The sequence below is a fragment of the Cajanus cajan genome, chromosome 1 (assembly GCF_000230855.2).
Source record: "Cajanus cajan strain Asha chromosome 1, NIPB_CcT2T_4, whole genome shotgun sequence".
Classification (NCBI taxonomy): domain Eukaryota; kingdom Viridiplantae; phylum Streptophyta; class Magnoliopsida; order Fabales; family Fabaceae; genus Cajanus; species Cajanus cajan.
The window spans coordinates 82,393,932-82,410,128 of record NC_138517.1 but is presented as its reverse complement, the minus strand read 5'-3'; the positions used below and the strand labels follow the sequence as shown (position 1 = coordinate 82,410,128).

Here is a 16,197-nt window from a genome sequence, read left to right as displayed (position 1 = left end):
TTGCAAGAACCTTTTACTCAATTGATATATAATCATTATTTATGTCAATTTAAGGTCTGTCTTTTTTTGTCTCTTTTCCTGGTAAAGTTTTATTTTTTTCCTTAACTTTATCATAGGATTTTGAACACTTGCCGGTTTGCAGTTGAACAACCTCATCTGTGATGGTTCAACATTCTCCTCACGCTTTTCCAATCTATAAAAAAGAGAGTATCTTAGTGGGTATGAGTTGGTACATTTCAATATCCACCACTTTCTTTTCATTGCTCTTAACTCTGTTATCTAAGCAAACATAATGATTGTTATTCTTTAGCTAATTATTGCTATTGTCATTGAAATATAAAAGCTTCCAAATGTCAAATACACGGTGGTAAAGTTGGTAACCCAAGTTTACTTTTATGGGATCAAATAAGCAATCGATGATTGGCTATTCAAATATGTGACAATGGTGAAACACTGAAAGGATGATTTGAAACTTACTACAGTCCGATATTCAATAATGTGGTGTGCCACGGTAATTTGTGTTTCCATCCTATGCTTAATTATCAGCCTCATGATCGTTCTAGCTAATATTGTGATCAACATAGTTGTGTTTTTTATTAACATATTTTGAATGTATATCCTAAAAGTCCAAAGTAAGGGAAAATGTATATTTTAGAGAACTTTTTCAAAGGCACACACCTGAGAGGTGTTCAACTGGTAAATGCTCAAATGCTTTTCAGTCATAAAGTTGGGTTTCTTTAGGGAGAAATAGTATGAACAAGTTTTTCAATTAGCTAAGTATTGTGTATTATACAATTACCATATAGTAATATTCAAATCTCTTTATCAACTTTGTATCTGTTTTGAGAACGTGGTAGAGGTTCAAAGCATGAGAAGCTTTTTGGATGCATCGGTGAACAAGCAAAGCAACGTCTCTGTGCACAAGCCAGGCTGTCCTGTTGAAATTTAAGAATCATCTTTAAGTGTGTCACAACTCACAACATAATTTGTTAAAAGAAAGTAAAAAGCCATTGTCGTCCACCATTTTCTTTATTTTTCTCTTCTCCCTAAATTACGACCATGAAAGTCAAATTCCTTCACCAAGTTCAAGTCCAGTGAAATGTTTTTGTTTTCTCCCACTGATTTCATAATGAATTATTTATAAAAAAATGACATCAAAATATCTCCCACAGATATGTTATATATATATATATTGTTATTAATTCTTCATTTATATATATTTTTGTGCAAAAATGAATGATTTAAGATCATATTTCTTTTTATTGTATATGAAATTGCTTATTTGCTTTTAATATATATTGTTGATAAATATTTTAAGTTATGATTGTAATAATCTTCTTGAGTGTGGTCAGTTAATTATAAACCAATTTCTTTTATGATTGTAATAAAAAAAATATCATTAAAATACTAAAAATGAAAACGTAATCAATCAATTCTAACAACATTAAAAATGAATTACAACTGAGGGAGCTCCGTCTTTTTGAAAGATTTATTACACGGAGATTTTCCGAAGCACCAAAAACAAATTAAATTTTACTCTGTTAATCTTTACATTATGATTAATAATCTTATACTTTTTAATCAATTATAGGTGTTTTAGAAAATTAATAAAATATAAATTAAAAAAATTTATATAGGAGAAACAATTAAAACAAGAAGAGTTTTGGATACATAGACACAAAGGTAATATTAACTTTATAAATAAACTAAATTTGTTTTTTTTTTATCTATTGTTCAAATATTTGGGGGTAAATTAATATAAAAAAATCCTTGATATATGGGTTGTTTTATTCAAACATTTAAACACAACAAACAATACATAACCTGTTCCAGTGGGAAAAAAGAAATTGAAATAGCGAAGTGATAAAAAAGTAAAACTAGTCAAACATAAAGAGACACAAGCATTAGTTGTTAAACAAGTGATAGAGAAGGCTTTAAAATTGTGTCTGCGTTTGCGATCACCGGAAGTGATGGAAGGATGGAAGATGAAAAGCGACGAGGCTGGTGAATCTCAAGTGAATCCCAATGACAATGCAAGTTGACTAACGACAACTGAATTGGAATTGGAACTAGAATTTCCAATGACAACCTCAAATCTCACCCTCTCCCTCTCACTCTCACTCCTCCTCCTCCTCCTCTTGGCCTTCACTGACCACGCCGCCACCACCACCTCCGCCCCCTTCGTGGGCGTCAACATTGGCACCGACGTCTCCACCCTCCTCCCCCCAGCCGCCCTCGTCAACTTCCTGAACCGCCAAAAGATAACCCACGTCCGCCTCTACGACGCCAACCCGGACCTCCTCGGCGCCCTCTCCGGCACCGGCATCTCGGTGACCATCTCCGTCCCCAACAACCAGCTCCTGGCCATCGCCTCCTCCAACGCCACCGCCTCCAACTGGATCCGCAAAAACGTGGCCGCCCGCCTCCCCGGCACCCGCATCACCGGCATCTCGGTGGGCGACGAGGTCCTGAGCAGCGTCCCCTCCTCGGCGCCCCTCCTCCTCCCCGCAATTGAGTCTCTCCACGGCGCCCTGGTGGCCTCCAATCTCCAGAAGCAGGTGGTGGTTTCCACCCCTCACTCCTTCTCCATAATCCTCAACTCTTTCCCTCCCTCCCAATCCTTCTTCAACCAAACCCTAGAACCCTTCCTCCTCCCTCTCCTCCGCTTCCTCTCCCAAACCAATTCCCCCTTAATGCTCAACCTCTACCCTTACTACGTCTTCATGCAAAACAAAAACCTCATCCCTCTCGACAATTCCCTCTTCAAACCCCTCTCTCCCTCCAACCACATGGTCGACCCCAACACTCTTCTCCACTACACCAACCTCCTCGACGCCATGATCGACGCCGCCTACTTCTCCATGAAGAACCTCAACGTCACCGACGTCCTCGTTCTCGTCACCGAAACCGGCTGGCCTTCCAAGGGGGACTCCAAGGAACCCTACGCCACACCTTCCAATGCTATCACCTATAATTCTAACCTCATTAAGCATGTTTTCGATCGCAGTGGCACCCCTTTGCACCCCGCAACCACTTCCTCTGTTTATATATATGAGCTTTTCAACGAGGATTTGAGGTCCCCGCCGCTGTCTGAGGCTAATTGGGGCTTGTTTTATGGGAATGCCACGCCGGCTTACTTGCTTCGTGTTTCCGGGGTTGGGGGTTTTCTGGCTAGTGATGATGCTAACCAGACTTATTGTGTTGCTGCTGATGGGGTTGATTCTAAGACTTTGCAGGCTGCGTTGGATTGGGCGTGTGGTGTGGGCAGGGCTAATTGTTCCGATATTCAACCTGGGGAGACTTGTTATCAGCCTAATAATGTTAGGAATCATGCTTCTTATGCTTTTGATAGCTATTACCAGACTCAGGGCAAGTCTCCCGGGTCTTGTGACTTCAAAGGGGTGGCTATGATCACAACGAGTGACCCCAGTAAGTGTTCACTCAAATCTCTAGTCTTTTTCTATTCAATTTGTTTATGTTAGGAATAACCTTGTGTCATCTATATAGCCTCGCCTAGTTGTTATAATGTGTTGGTTGCTACTGCTTACTGGGGTTTTATTGAGTGTATTGTGTATATGACATTAGATTTGGTTGGATTCTTGAGAGTGAAGCATCTGGTTATTACGGGTTTAAAATCCTTCTTATTTTACCTGGTTAGATTGTTTTATGATGTTGGGGGAGAATCTGCGGTCTAAGGTGAAAAGAAGCCTTGTGAATTATGAGGATTTCTACTAACGATTGGAAAAGGGGGGAATTGGGACTGTGGCGAGGCAACGATTTCTGATATGAAAAGCAATTGTGCGTGGTACCCCACGTAATGCAATTGCAAATGCTCTTTGACTTGTCTCTACTTTTACGTGAAAGTTTTCAATTAAAAGGAGGGGACTTGAGATTGTAGTTCATTGTCGAACAGGGGAACCATGAACCCGCAATGATTGTGTCGTTTGGTTTAGGATTGGGATCAAGTTAGATAAAATGGATTTTGAAAAGGTTTAGAAACAAATTACATTGAAACGTGTTTTTCATTAGAAAGTGAGAAAATTAGTTCTCTATTGTCGAAACAAACGGGGTGTTAATAGGATGCTGGTCTGTCTGAGGCCTGTTTGGCTGTTTACCCTGACAATTGCAGAGATTCTGTTTCATGTTTCTGGATTATAGTATTCACTTTCTTGTTGTTTCAGTATACAATTTTCCGGCTTGCTAACCCAAAACCCAATTATGTCAAGTATACAATGCAAATATACTTTCTTTATATGTAGACATTGCATTTGGTAAAAAACAAATAGGCTCTACCATTTTGTATGTCTTTATCGTTGTTGCCTACTCCAGGTTTAAGTGTAACAATTGTGATTAATTCGTTTTTCTTTTTTACCACTCTTGTGGGGAATAATTTGCAGGTCACGGCAGATGTATATTTCCTGGAAAGTAAGAAAATTTGTCTGCTTAGTTGACCAGTTATTTTTCACTGTTTTCTGGATCTAACCCCCCAAAATTCAACTGCTTTACTTAAGTGTGTTCTCTTTCTGTTGATGCAGTAAGAATTTAAGCAACAAGACAAAGCAAGTGGTAAACACTACTGAATCAAGCAACGCAGGGGATAATTTAAGGTTCAGAACCTTTAGAAGCATCAAAATAAGTGCAATCAACATCATTTGGCACAATTACTTGGTTGCTGCTTTCCCCGTTTTGTTGTTATTCCTTTTGTGAGGTGCAAATAATTATTTTTAGTTCATTTTTTGAGGGGCGGGGGAGGATATGTAGGATTATTTTGTATTTCTTAGAGCAAAGAATTTCTGGATGACTTGCTGTTCTAAACTTAGTGCTTAAGATAGGTGCTTCCTTTCAAGAAAGTAAGAGAGGCGTGGGGGGTTCTTGTAATTAAATATGTATCTTGAATTATATTTGTAGTATATGAACATAAAAGAAATGAATATTCTCAAGTGAATATTTTATATGACATGGTCGTGTGAGGAGAGAGATATGCACAATGATCATAAAGAGGGCTGAGGGCTTACAAATTTTAATAACCCCGCTTGTTTAGGGTCTTTGTTTATATCTCTTGCACATGAAAAGATCTATTAGCCAATATAACGGGAATATTAACGTGACTCGTTAAGTTGGGGGAGGGCATTTTTTTTCTTTCAATTTTGCTTATTGTTCACTGCGTCACTTTCTCCTTACATTTTCTAAGAAGAAAGATCCTAATCAAGTCAGCTTCCAAGTAAATTTAGAGTTGAGGCTGAGTGCGAGAGGGAGGGGGAATAGCCTGGGGCTGCAATTATTGATTGACTAAATCCAGAAAAATATGGAAAAAATTTATAATAGCAAAATCTTTAAGATATATTAAAAATTAAAAACTGTCAGCTTTTGAATTTGGTCAAATAGTGTCTGTGATCATTATGCCTAAAAAAAAATTTAGATGTATTTTTGTACTCTATTCTTACAGTGTCAATTAAGGTTTATGAAATAAAAATACACCAACTAAAAGTTCTTTATTATTATTATTATTATTATTCCATACTTCAACTAAAATTTAATAAATAACTTGTGACTAAAAAGTAAAAACAATATCACTTTAAGGATATTAAACAATAAAATATAAAAAATAGTTAATATATATAAAGTATTTAGCTTGGTAGATGACTCAACAACTCATAGATCCCAACCCATATAACTCTCAATTTAAACAAACTAAACTAAATAAATTAACATTTTAGTTAATTGTAAGTTCTAACATACTTAATTTGTCGGGCTAAATAGTAAATAGAACTTATGCGAGCCCAATTCTAAATACCAATATCTATTCAATACTTTATCTTAAATAAGATGTCTTCAATTTAAAAAAACAAATAAAATTATAAGTTGGTCCATTTTGCATAGGCAGTGGTTTTTTGGCTTGGCTTATGTATGAGCATTAAAAAGGCTGGGCTTATCTACGGAGCATTGGCAACGTAAAAGGCGTGTAATAAAATTAAAATGCGGTGAGCGTGGATCGAACACGCGACCTTCAGATCTTCAGTCTGACGCTCTCCCAACTGAGCTATCCCCGCATGTTGACTTCTGGAAACTATTTAGAATAATCAACAATGTGCTATACATACCTTCTTTAAATCACCTTTATTACTTCTACATTAACTGCTTAAAATTGGATGCAGTTCTATTAGGTTCAGCAACGGAGTACACGAATTTGAGTGAGCTAGAGACAAAATATCCTTTATCTATATGTGTGTACCGATTTTGTTACAAACTCTCACTCATTCCAACTTTCTTTGCTCTCACGTTAGTCGTTTCGTTACACAAGAATAATGAGAGTGAGACCTTGTAGTTACAGTTCTCTTATCAGTTGGCAATAAATCTTTGTTTAACAACAGATCGAAACTTAACTTTCATAATCAACGACATTGTCTTTAATTTTAACAAGTTCGTTGCTGGTGGGAAGGAGAAAATGTACTCACAATGACACTACGCAAAGCTCTTTCTTCTCTTGTTCTTGCAGTTACATTCCTTTGTACCAGAACTGTGAAAACCCATATAGATTCTTCACTCGACCTATGGTAACTTGGTAACATTCACCCTCTTGGTGTTAAACAACAAGTTTTTTTTTCTTTCTTTTTTCTTTTTTCCTTTATGCATCTTTTACTTGATACAAATTGAAAACTACCTTTCTTGTTTCCTTAAACTTTCGTGAGAGTTTGATCTCTCTTGGGAAACAAATGCATTCTCTTTTTCTTTTATGCCTGAACAAACTTATGGTCTCTTCATGTTCCCTTTTATTCTTCCCGTTGTTTCTTTTCGATCTGTTGTTATAGAGACTGAATCAAATCCTAGATGATGGTCATAAATTTGTGATTGGAATGGAACCACTTTCACTGTTGAATATCAAGGCATGTTGCCAAATAACTTAAAGATGGAAATTCACCTATTGCATCATTATTTTGAGTTTAATTTTCATGTGTTCCTGCCATGTCCTATTGTGGTCCCTAGCTATATATATGACCCTTCTCTTGTGAGACCCACTCTCTTTTCTATTTCCTTTTCCAAAAACTCAAGAACCATCACTCTCATTTTCTCTCTTCTCTTTGCTGGCTGTTGGTCTCAAACTTTCTCTGGATTCTCTGGTGTGTAGGTACTGACTAAGTTTTGAGGGGCTAGCTGATTCGTGTGGAGCCCTCTTCTTCCTCAAGCTCTCTCTTCTTCATTCCTTCTTCTCCGCTTCTCTTCCCGGAAACTCAAATTTTTGCCCGAGGTAAGGGAAGCTAGTGATTTTACTTCGTTTAGCTAGGACTGAGTGTGTATAATTGGTTTTTCTGTTGAATGATTGTTGGTTCTGAGTAGAGGTGGCTGAGAAATGAAATTTTGGGGTTTTTCGGAGCTTGGAGAAAATTTTGGGGATCTACTTATTTTGTTGTTGCATGTGTGTAAAGGTGGTATTTTTGGACTATTGGATGAAAATGTGATAAGTTGAACCGATTGCATGTGGAGTTTTCTGGTTATTTTACAAGTTTTTGAGGAGATTTTTGAAAGTATGAGTTTGCTGTTGAATTCGCGCTGGGCGTAGTTCTTCGCGCCGGGCGCGTGGCCACCTGAGAGCAGTATTTAGGCAAGCTGCCGGGCGCAAAGATGTGTGCCCCGGGCGTGCTTGAAAATATTTGCCTTTGGATGGCCCACGCTAGGCGAGGATTGAATTGCGCTGGGCGCGATGTCAGTTGTAACTTGATTTTGAGTTTCTGGCTTGGCGCTGAGCGCGATTTTGGCCGCGCCGGGCGTGGAGGGTTCCTTGGAGTCTCTGCCAGGGGAGACGCGGGCGCAATTTAGAATTGCGCTGGGCGCGAGACCAAGGGAGGTCTCTACCTCTCCCATGCTGGGCGTGAGTTGGGCACGCCGGGCACGAGTCTCTGTCTGGCCTGCGCTGGGCGCAATTATTTATTGCGCCAAGCGCATAAGAGAGTTGGGCTCTCTGGTTGAGTTCTGCCGGGTGCGGGCATACTTGCGCCGGGCGCTCTGGCCCTTGGTGCCCTTTTTTGTTGAACTACGCTGGGCGTAACTCTGAGTGCGCCGAGCGCATAGATGGTAATTCATTATGTACCGAGTTGAATTAGAATGGATGAATATGGTGTGTTGATGAGTAAATAATATTGCTGTTGATGTTGAGTTGCATTAGTTGTATTTTAATTGAAAGTTGATATGTTGAGTTGTATTAGTGGTGCGTTGTTGAAAGTCGATATGTTGAGTTGTACAGTTATGATGAAATGTGTGATGATATTGGATGATGTAGGCTGCAAGGCTGAGATGTTGTAGGCCGAAAGGCTGAGGTGTGTAGGCCGAAAGACTGAGTTGTGGTAGGAGATCTCCGAGGTGATATGCGTGACGACGCATTGTGTGTATTGATGATTCGTGTTGTAAAACCGACAGGATGTTTATTGGTGAATTGTGGATGATTGTAATTGTTGTTATCGCTTAAAATTTCCTTATATGTTGTTCTTTATATGCTAGCTTACCCTTTTTGTTGTTTCCATGTAGTTGGACTGCAATGATTATACTATGTATGGGAGCAGAGCAGGGATAGGTGGTGCATCTGTAGCTGGTTAGTGGAGCTGACTCCTTCTGGTGTTTTGTTTGTTTTAGTCACTTGCCATAGTGACTTTTGATGTAAACCTTGTATCGTACGCCCTAACTCTAGTCAGACTCGGGACATTTGTATATACTTATATTCTAGACTCTATATTTATATACTTGTTTTATTCTGTCAAGTGTTTTTGGTGTGTTATGGTTGTGGAAGTAGTGGCCAGCCGGGTCGTTACATCTCTTCCTTAATCAATACCTTTATTTTCAATAAACTAGCTATGTCTTTGTTTAACAAAATTAATTACTAAGTTAAAATGCAAAAAATGGTTGGAAGTTAAAAAAAACAGTTAGAATTAGTTAAATTAAAGCTTAATTAAGTTATCATAATAAATTAAATGTATTTGATTAATTGTTAAACTAGTTAATATATATAAATGTAAAATTGCATAAAACATGTTTATATATTTTTATTTTTATTAAACAAATATTTATGGATAATTATAATTTAGAGTTTTTAAGTTATTTTTCAACTCTTTTTATTTTTTAATATTTATTAAATTTAAAAATAGCTAATTGGTAGAATAATAATTTAAGTAACATGTCCAATATATTAAAGAGAGGATTTTATTAATTAGTATAATTGTGTAATATCAAAGAAAGCAATAAATAAGGAATTATTAAAGGTAATAAAAATATATAGAAGGAAAAAAAGCTATAAGATTAAACATTATTTTAGTGTGTAATTTGTTTTAGAAGTTACAAGATCATAAATTCATTTATCAAACATTGATAGTTTATTCCAAAAAAAAAAATTATCAACTAGTTATAAGTTAAACTAGAAGCAAATATAGTTTTTCTTCTTAATTTTCAGAATAGCATGTAGTAATTCCATTCTTTTAACTTTTATGACATATACTTTGTCTAATAAAAATAATTATACACAAATAAATCTAATTTGTAATTTATAACTCCTAACTTTTTAGCTGTTAATAGTTTTGGACTTTTAGCTAATTTTTCGGCTAATTATGTGTAACATATATAGACTGTAACAGATGCAGATATTTTAAGTAGTGGGAATATATATATATATATATATATATACTTGTTTACTGTACATTATACTTTTTTATTTTATATAATTAAAATTTCAATTATATATAAATAAAAATTAATATACCACTTACACTATAATATTTCTGAATTAACTTATACTATTACTAATTTCATAATAAATAAATATATTTAATTAAGTATATAAATTTTAACTTTATGACCAAAAACTTAAATTATAATATAAAAGTATTTTTAACTATTCCTAATTTTAAAAAAAATTAAAATTTGATGATAATAATAAAAGATGGTGTAGAGAAAGAGATACACGATAAAAAAAAATTTACATAAAAAGATAAAAGAAGTATAATTTGAGAGAGATTTTCTTTTTTTACCATTATTACAATAATGCATAAAGTATAACTATAAATTACAATAACAACAAAATATCTAATAAAAAAGTGAAGAGAATAAAATTATATAAATTTGCAAGGGCAATATTCAAATTATAAATTATTTTTATTATATATTAAATCATAAAATATTTTTTAATTATACTTATATATTATATTAAGTAAAACTAAAAAGATAGTGGGGCAATTTCCCCACACTTGCATGAGTGCATCAGTCCCTGTATATAGATAGATATACAATTTTATTCTCATATATAAGTGGTAACTTGCGTTAATTTGATCCCTAGATTTGCAAGTGTATAAAAATTTAATTTTTAAATTCCTTAACTCTGACAAATTAATTATTTCTTTGTGAAATCGATCAAATTTGACACAAAATTGACATATTTATAAATATTTAACCATTATGAGTTTGAAATATTTTAGGACTAAATTGAAATAAAATGACTATAAAATTATCATAAAATTGATGGATTTGAGGAGTAACTTGTATACCAGTAAAAAGATATATAGGAATCAAATCGATACATGTTACTCTCAAGGATGAACTTACATATTTACCAAAGAAGTAGGCGATATGTATAAAATTTATCATTAAAACAAACACGCATCTGTAAAAAAAAAATTATGATAAGATTTTGGGTTAGTTATTCTGCAACTGATATATATATATATATATATATATATATATATATATATATATATATATATATATATATATATATATATATATAATACGGGTATTTTTTTTAAAGAATGTTAAATTTTTTATGACAATTGTGTTTTAGTCGACATATAAAAAAATATTTTCTATATCGATCGGTTAGACAAATAATTAATATAAAAATACGTTTTATATCAGTTAAAAACTTTAAACAACAATCGACATATAAAGTACTTTAAAACACATCAATAAACCTGTAACAAATTTCGCAGTTTCATCTATTTCATTCTCAACCTCCGTCCAGGTATTGTTTTTACCCTTAAAACAATGTTTTGCCTCCTCTTGGTCACAACCCCTCAAAGAATTGCTTGAACTTTCACTATAAAAAAAATTGGATTTAGCGACCACCAAAATCGGTCGTTAAATTGCTAAAATCGGTCGTTATTTGCCTTAGCGACCGCATTAGCGACTGTACTAGGAGGCACCTTTTCGGCCAAATAATAAGCCGATAGGGGTGCCCGAACCGATGAAGACGCTGACCACAGGTAGGTACCCCTTCGGTCAGATAGTAGGCCGAAAGGGGCACCCGAACCGATGTAACACACTACTACACCCCCTCGGCCTTAGGATAGGCCGAACACCTCCTCGGCCTTAGGGTAGGCCGAACACCCTCTCGGCCTTGTACCTGGCCGATGACTTCAACAAAGACCAGCTCACGAAGAGCATGGGGCAAAACCCTCGGCATTGACTTAAACCGAACACCTCCTCGGCCTTAGGGTGGGCCGAACACCCTTTCGGCCTTGTACCTAGCCGAGGACTTCAACAAGGACCAGCTCGAACAACACGTGACAAAATTAGACACTTATTATACAGTAATTACCATGCCTGATTAAGAAGAGATTAAGGTTAATTCAAGTGTTACCCATCTCCCAAGACTGAAGGCCCACCATGCCCAATTGTGTCTCTATAAATACACAGGTGATGTGACATAAATGAGGTACGTTACTATTCAACATAAAGGCATTTATTGCTCCATACCGAATACTTACTTGATCGTTGGAGTGCCTTTGCAGGTACCCTCCCCACCCTTTGGAGACAGTGTTCGGTCGGGACTAAAGACTTAGAAGATCAAGAAGGAAGAACGACGAGAAGAGTGTTCCCCCCCAGAACATTTTGGCGCCCACCGTGGGGCCGAGCCGGAACGGTTCTCGACCCCGAAGCAAGATGGTACTCACAAGAAGTCAGCAGGAGAACGTAGCCACCGAGTACCCTTACGGGATGCCCCGGGACAATCCTAGGCAACGAACTAACCAGAACGAGGATGGAATGGAGGAGTCGTATGTCGATCGATCTCAACAGCCTAATCTGTCGTCGGCCATTGAGCAACTGAAGGCCTAAATGATGGAACTCAGAAGGCTTCGAGAAAAGGATGCTCACGAATTATCGGCCCTGAGAAGAGAAAATGCCGAGCTCAGGAGCGATAATCGGACATGGCACTCGTCACATGATACCCGTAATCAGTCGACCCGGGACCAAGGTGAATCATCTGGATGGTACAAGGAAGTCAACGTCCCTCGGCCATCAGGTGGGCCAACGACAACGACACAAGACCAGCAACGACGACAGGGAAGGACGTCATTCACACCAGATATTGCCGGGGCTCGTTTGCCCGACAACTGGAAAAACTTAACCCTGGAGAAGTATGACAGAACGTCCGACCCTGAAGAACACCTCGACGCGTTCGTCACACAGGTCGGTCTGTACACGGATGACGATGCGATCATGTGCAAAGTCTTTCCTACTTCGTTGAAAGGACCAGCACTCAATTGGTTCACGCGGCTCCCTCCCGGATCGGTTGATTCGTTCACGACCTTGTCATCCCATTTCGTAATACAATTCGCCACAAGCCGCCCTCACCAACTAACCTCGATCGCGTTAGTTAACATCCATCAAGAAAAGAATGAATCCCTCAGAACATTCATGGAGAGGTTCGGGAAAATGACCTTGGCCATCAGAAATCTAGATCCCGCGGTGGCAATGCACCATCTCACCACGGCGCTGAGGCCAGGTCCTTTTGTCAATAGTTTGTGCAAGAAACCACCCCATGACCTGGACGACCTGCGGTAGAGGGCCACTAAATACATGCAGATGGAGGAGCTGGCCGAGTTCCGCAACCAAAACTGACCTGACCTATCCCTCGCTAAGAGAGAAAATGACAAGGAACATCCACGATCTCGTCCTCGAGAAACAACCGATCGTGAGAAGAGCAATAACAGAGGTCCAAGGTATGTGCAATATACGCCGCTCAACACCAGCAGGGCCAGGGTGTTGGAGCAAGCTCTAGCCAAGGAAGTTTTGGCTGTTCCTCGAAGAGCTATGACCCCTCCTCACACTGACAAGACTAAAGCGTGTCAATTCCATCGGAACAGAGGACACACTACGGAGGAATGCTCCGCCCTTCGGGATCGCATCGAAGATCTCATTAAGGCCGGCCACCTCCAAAACTTCGTCCGGATGACAGATAACCCAAGAAACGACCACCGCCCCGGAAGAGGGGAGCATAAAAGGGATAACCGAGATCGAGCACCCCCCCGAAATCGATCTCCCGAGCGTAGTAGGTCTCAAGAAAGAAACGATCAACGAGACCGCAATCAGCCCAGGCGAGTCATAAACACCATTGCCGGGGGCTTCGCAGGAGGCGGAGGCTCGTCTTCAGCACGGAAAAGACACTTAAGGGCTATCAAGTCGGTCAACGCCATAGGGCGAGCATCTCCCATTCGTATGCCCCCTATTACGTTCACTGACCGAGACTTTCACGGCATTGACCCAGTGCAAGACGACCCAATGGTCATCAGTGTGGAGATCAACAACTGCATCGTGAAAAAAACGCTGGTCGATCAGGGAAGTTCGGCCGATATCTTATACTGGAAGACTTTTGAACAGTTAGGCATCCCGGAACAAGAGTTGACACCCTATGACGAGCCTTTGGTTGGGTTCTCGGGCGAATGGGTGGACACCCGCGGAACCATAGACTTGTACACCTACTTCGGGGATGACCAGCGCAGGCGGATCAAGGTTCGTTACGTGGTGGTACATGCCAACACCTCGTACAACATTCTGTTGGGAAGACCCTCCTTGAACAAGCTCCGAGCCATCGTCTCCACCCCACACTTGGCTATGAAGTTCCCAAGTGAAGAGAGGGTCGTCATCACTGTGCATGCTGACCAGAAAACAGCGCGCGAATGTTACTTCGCCAGCTTAAAAGTAGAACCAACTCCGAAGCCCAGACGGGACGTGAACGTCATCGGCGACGTTGGCAAGCAGAAATCAATGGAAAGCCTTGAACTTGATCCGAGGCTGGAAGATGAAGATAGGGTCGAACCTATTGAGACAACAGTTCCTTTCCAACTCGGAAAGAATGAAGAGCAGGTTACCTTTTTGAGTTCTCAACTATCCGAAATAGAGGCTAAAGACATCAAGCAAGTCCTACGGGAATATTCGGATTTATTTGCTTGGACGGCAGCGGATAGCGGATATGCCAGACATCGATCCGAATTTTCACTGTCATCGACTCTCGGTGTGCCGCGACGCCAAACCAGTTGCCTAGAAGAAAAGGAAAATGGGTGGAGAGAGAGCCCGGGCCGTGAAGGAAGAAACGACGAAGCTACTTCAGGCAGGATTCATAAGAGAGGTGAAATATTCCACGTGGCTGGCCAACGTGGTTATGGTCAAGAAATCGAACGGCAAGTGGAGGATGTGCACCGATTACACAGATTTGAACAAGGCATGCCCGAAGGACGCTTACCCGCTACCTCACATCGACGCACTGGTGGACAGAGCGGCGGGTCATCAAAGACTAAGCTTTCTTGACGCGTACTCGGGGTATAATCAAATACCCATGTACCCGCCGGATGAAGAAAAGACTGCATTCATCACTGACTCAGCCAATTTCTGTTACAAGGTCATGCCTTTCGGCTTGAGAAATGCTGGTGCCACTTACCAAAGACTCATGGACAAGATTTTCCGGCATCAAATAGGAACCTGCCTGGAGGTCTATGTGGACGATATGGTGATCAAGTCCAACTCCGTTGCCAACCATTTGAAAGACCTCCACTCGATTTTTAACGAGGTGAGGCAACACAGCATGCGATTGAACTCGGCTAAATGCACCTTCGGAGTAGCCGGTGGGAAATTTCTGGGCTTCATGTTGTCGAAGAGAGGCATAGAAGCCAACCCCGATAAGTGTCAAGCAATTATCAACATGCAAAGTCCTTGCAATGTAAAGGAAGTACAGCGCCTGGCCGGACGCATAGCCTCTCTGACCCGTTTTCTCCCTTGCATGGCTGAGAAGTCAAGACCTATAATGTCGCTACTGAAAAAAGCTACCAAATTTCAATGGAACGAGGAATGCGAGACGGCTTTTCAGAGCTTCAAGACGACGCTCATAACTCCACCGCTGTTAAGCAAGCCAGACCCTTGTTTAGACATGATAGTCTACATATCGGTGTCGGACAAGGCTATCAGCGCTGTACTGGTGCAAGAAACGACAGAGCAAATGCCGGTGTATTTCATCAGCCGAGTCCTACAAGACGTCGAGACGAGATACCAGCATATGGAAAAGACAGTCCTAGCCCTTGTACACACTGCGAAAGCCGGAATTGGCGGGACGAATGGTTGCTTGGTCCGTAGAATTGTCCCAGTTTGATATTCGCTTCGAGCCTAGAGGACCCATCAAGGCACAAAGCTTGGCCGACTTCTTGAATGAATTCACACCCCAAGTGCTCCCCGTTTCCCATCTTTGGACCCTGCTAGGGATGGCAACGGGGCGGGTTGGGTACGGGTTTTATGATACCCGTCCCCGTCCCCGCGACATAAACTCATCCCCGTACCCGTACCCGTACCCGTCGGGTATGTGATTTTTATCCCCATCCCCGTCCCCGTCGGGTATCGGGTATACCCGTACCCGTACCCGTACCCGTAAAAAATTATTTTTTTTTTTGCAAAAAAAAAATAATAATATTTTTAAATTATTTTTCTATTATATTATAGTTATAATTAGATTATTTCTTTATCTCATATTTTAATCAAGAGATTTCTTAATAATTATACAACTATAAATATTTCACATTATAATAAATAATTACATATAATAAAATGTTAAATTTTTTTAATATAATTAAATCGGGTACGGGTACGGGTACGGGTATGATGTCATACCCGTACCCGTACCCGTACCCGGTCAAACCGGGTATTCCCCGTCAAAGTCGGGACGGGTTCGGGTATTACCCACGGGTACGGGTTTATTTGCCATCCCTAGACCCTGCATGTAGACGGGTCGTCAAACCAACAAGGCAGTGGTGCCAGCATTATTTTAGAAGGTCCCGATAAGGTAGTAATCGAACAGTCACTCCGCTTCGGTTTCAAGGCATCCAATAATCAAGCCGAATATGAGGCCTTTCTGGCAGGCCTAAGGTTGGCAAAAGACTTAGGCATCCCCAGAGTACA

General features: G+C 39.6%; 1 protein-coding gene and 1 non-coding gene across 3 annotated transcripts; one reads left to right on the top strand and one right to left on the bottom strand.

Annotated features, from left to right (window-relative positions):
• Positions 1-1,796: 1,796 nt before the first annotated feature.
• Positions 1,797-4,957, top strand: LOC109803558 (glucan endo-1,3-beta-glucosidase 1). Of its 2 annotated transcripts, XM_020365182.3 has the most exons (3): positions 1,806-3,429; positions 4,398-4,425; positions 4,536-4,957. In XM_020365182.3, the coding sequence occupies exons 1-3, from the start codon at positions 2,082-2,084 to the stop codon at positions 4,705-4,707; spliced, it is 1,548 nt and encodes a 515-aa protein (XP_020220771.2). In that variant the 5' UTR covers positions 1,806-2,081; the 3' UTR covers positions 4,708-4,957. The 2 variants fall into 2 exon arrangements, with proteins under 2 accessions (XP_029128395.2, XP_020220771.2); XM_029272562.2 differs by lacking the exon at positions 4,398-4,425 and having other exon boundaries at positions 1,797-3,429; positions 4,536-4,748.
• Positions 4,958-5,977: 1,020 nt separating this feature from the next.
• Positions 5,978-6,050, bottom strand: TRNAF-GAA (transfer RNA phenylalanine (anticodon GAA)). Its single transcript has one exon. It is a non-coding gene; the product is annotated as a tRNA-Phe (tRNA).
• Positions 6,051-16,197: the final 10,147 nt, after the last annotated feature.

Excerpts from the sequence above, each read along its gene's own strand:
- LOC109803558 (XM_020365182.3), top strand. The coding sequence starts at position 2,082 with ATGACAACCTCAAATCTCACCCTCTCCCTCTCACTCTCACTCCTCCTC. Across the intron at positions 3,430-4,397 it reads GATCACAACGAGTGACCCCA|GTCACGGCAGATGTATATTT; the intron begins GTAAGTGTTCAC and ends AATAATTTGCAG. Across the intron at positions 4,426-4,535 it reads AGATGTATATTTCCTGGAAA|TAAGAATTTAAGCAACAAGA; the intron begins GTAAGAAAATTT and ends CTGTTGATGCAG.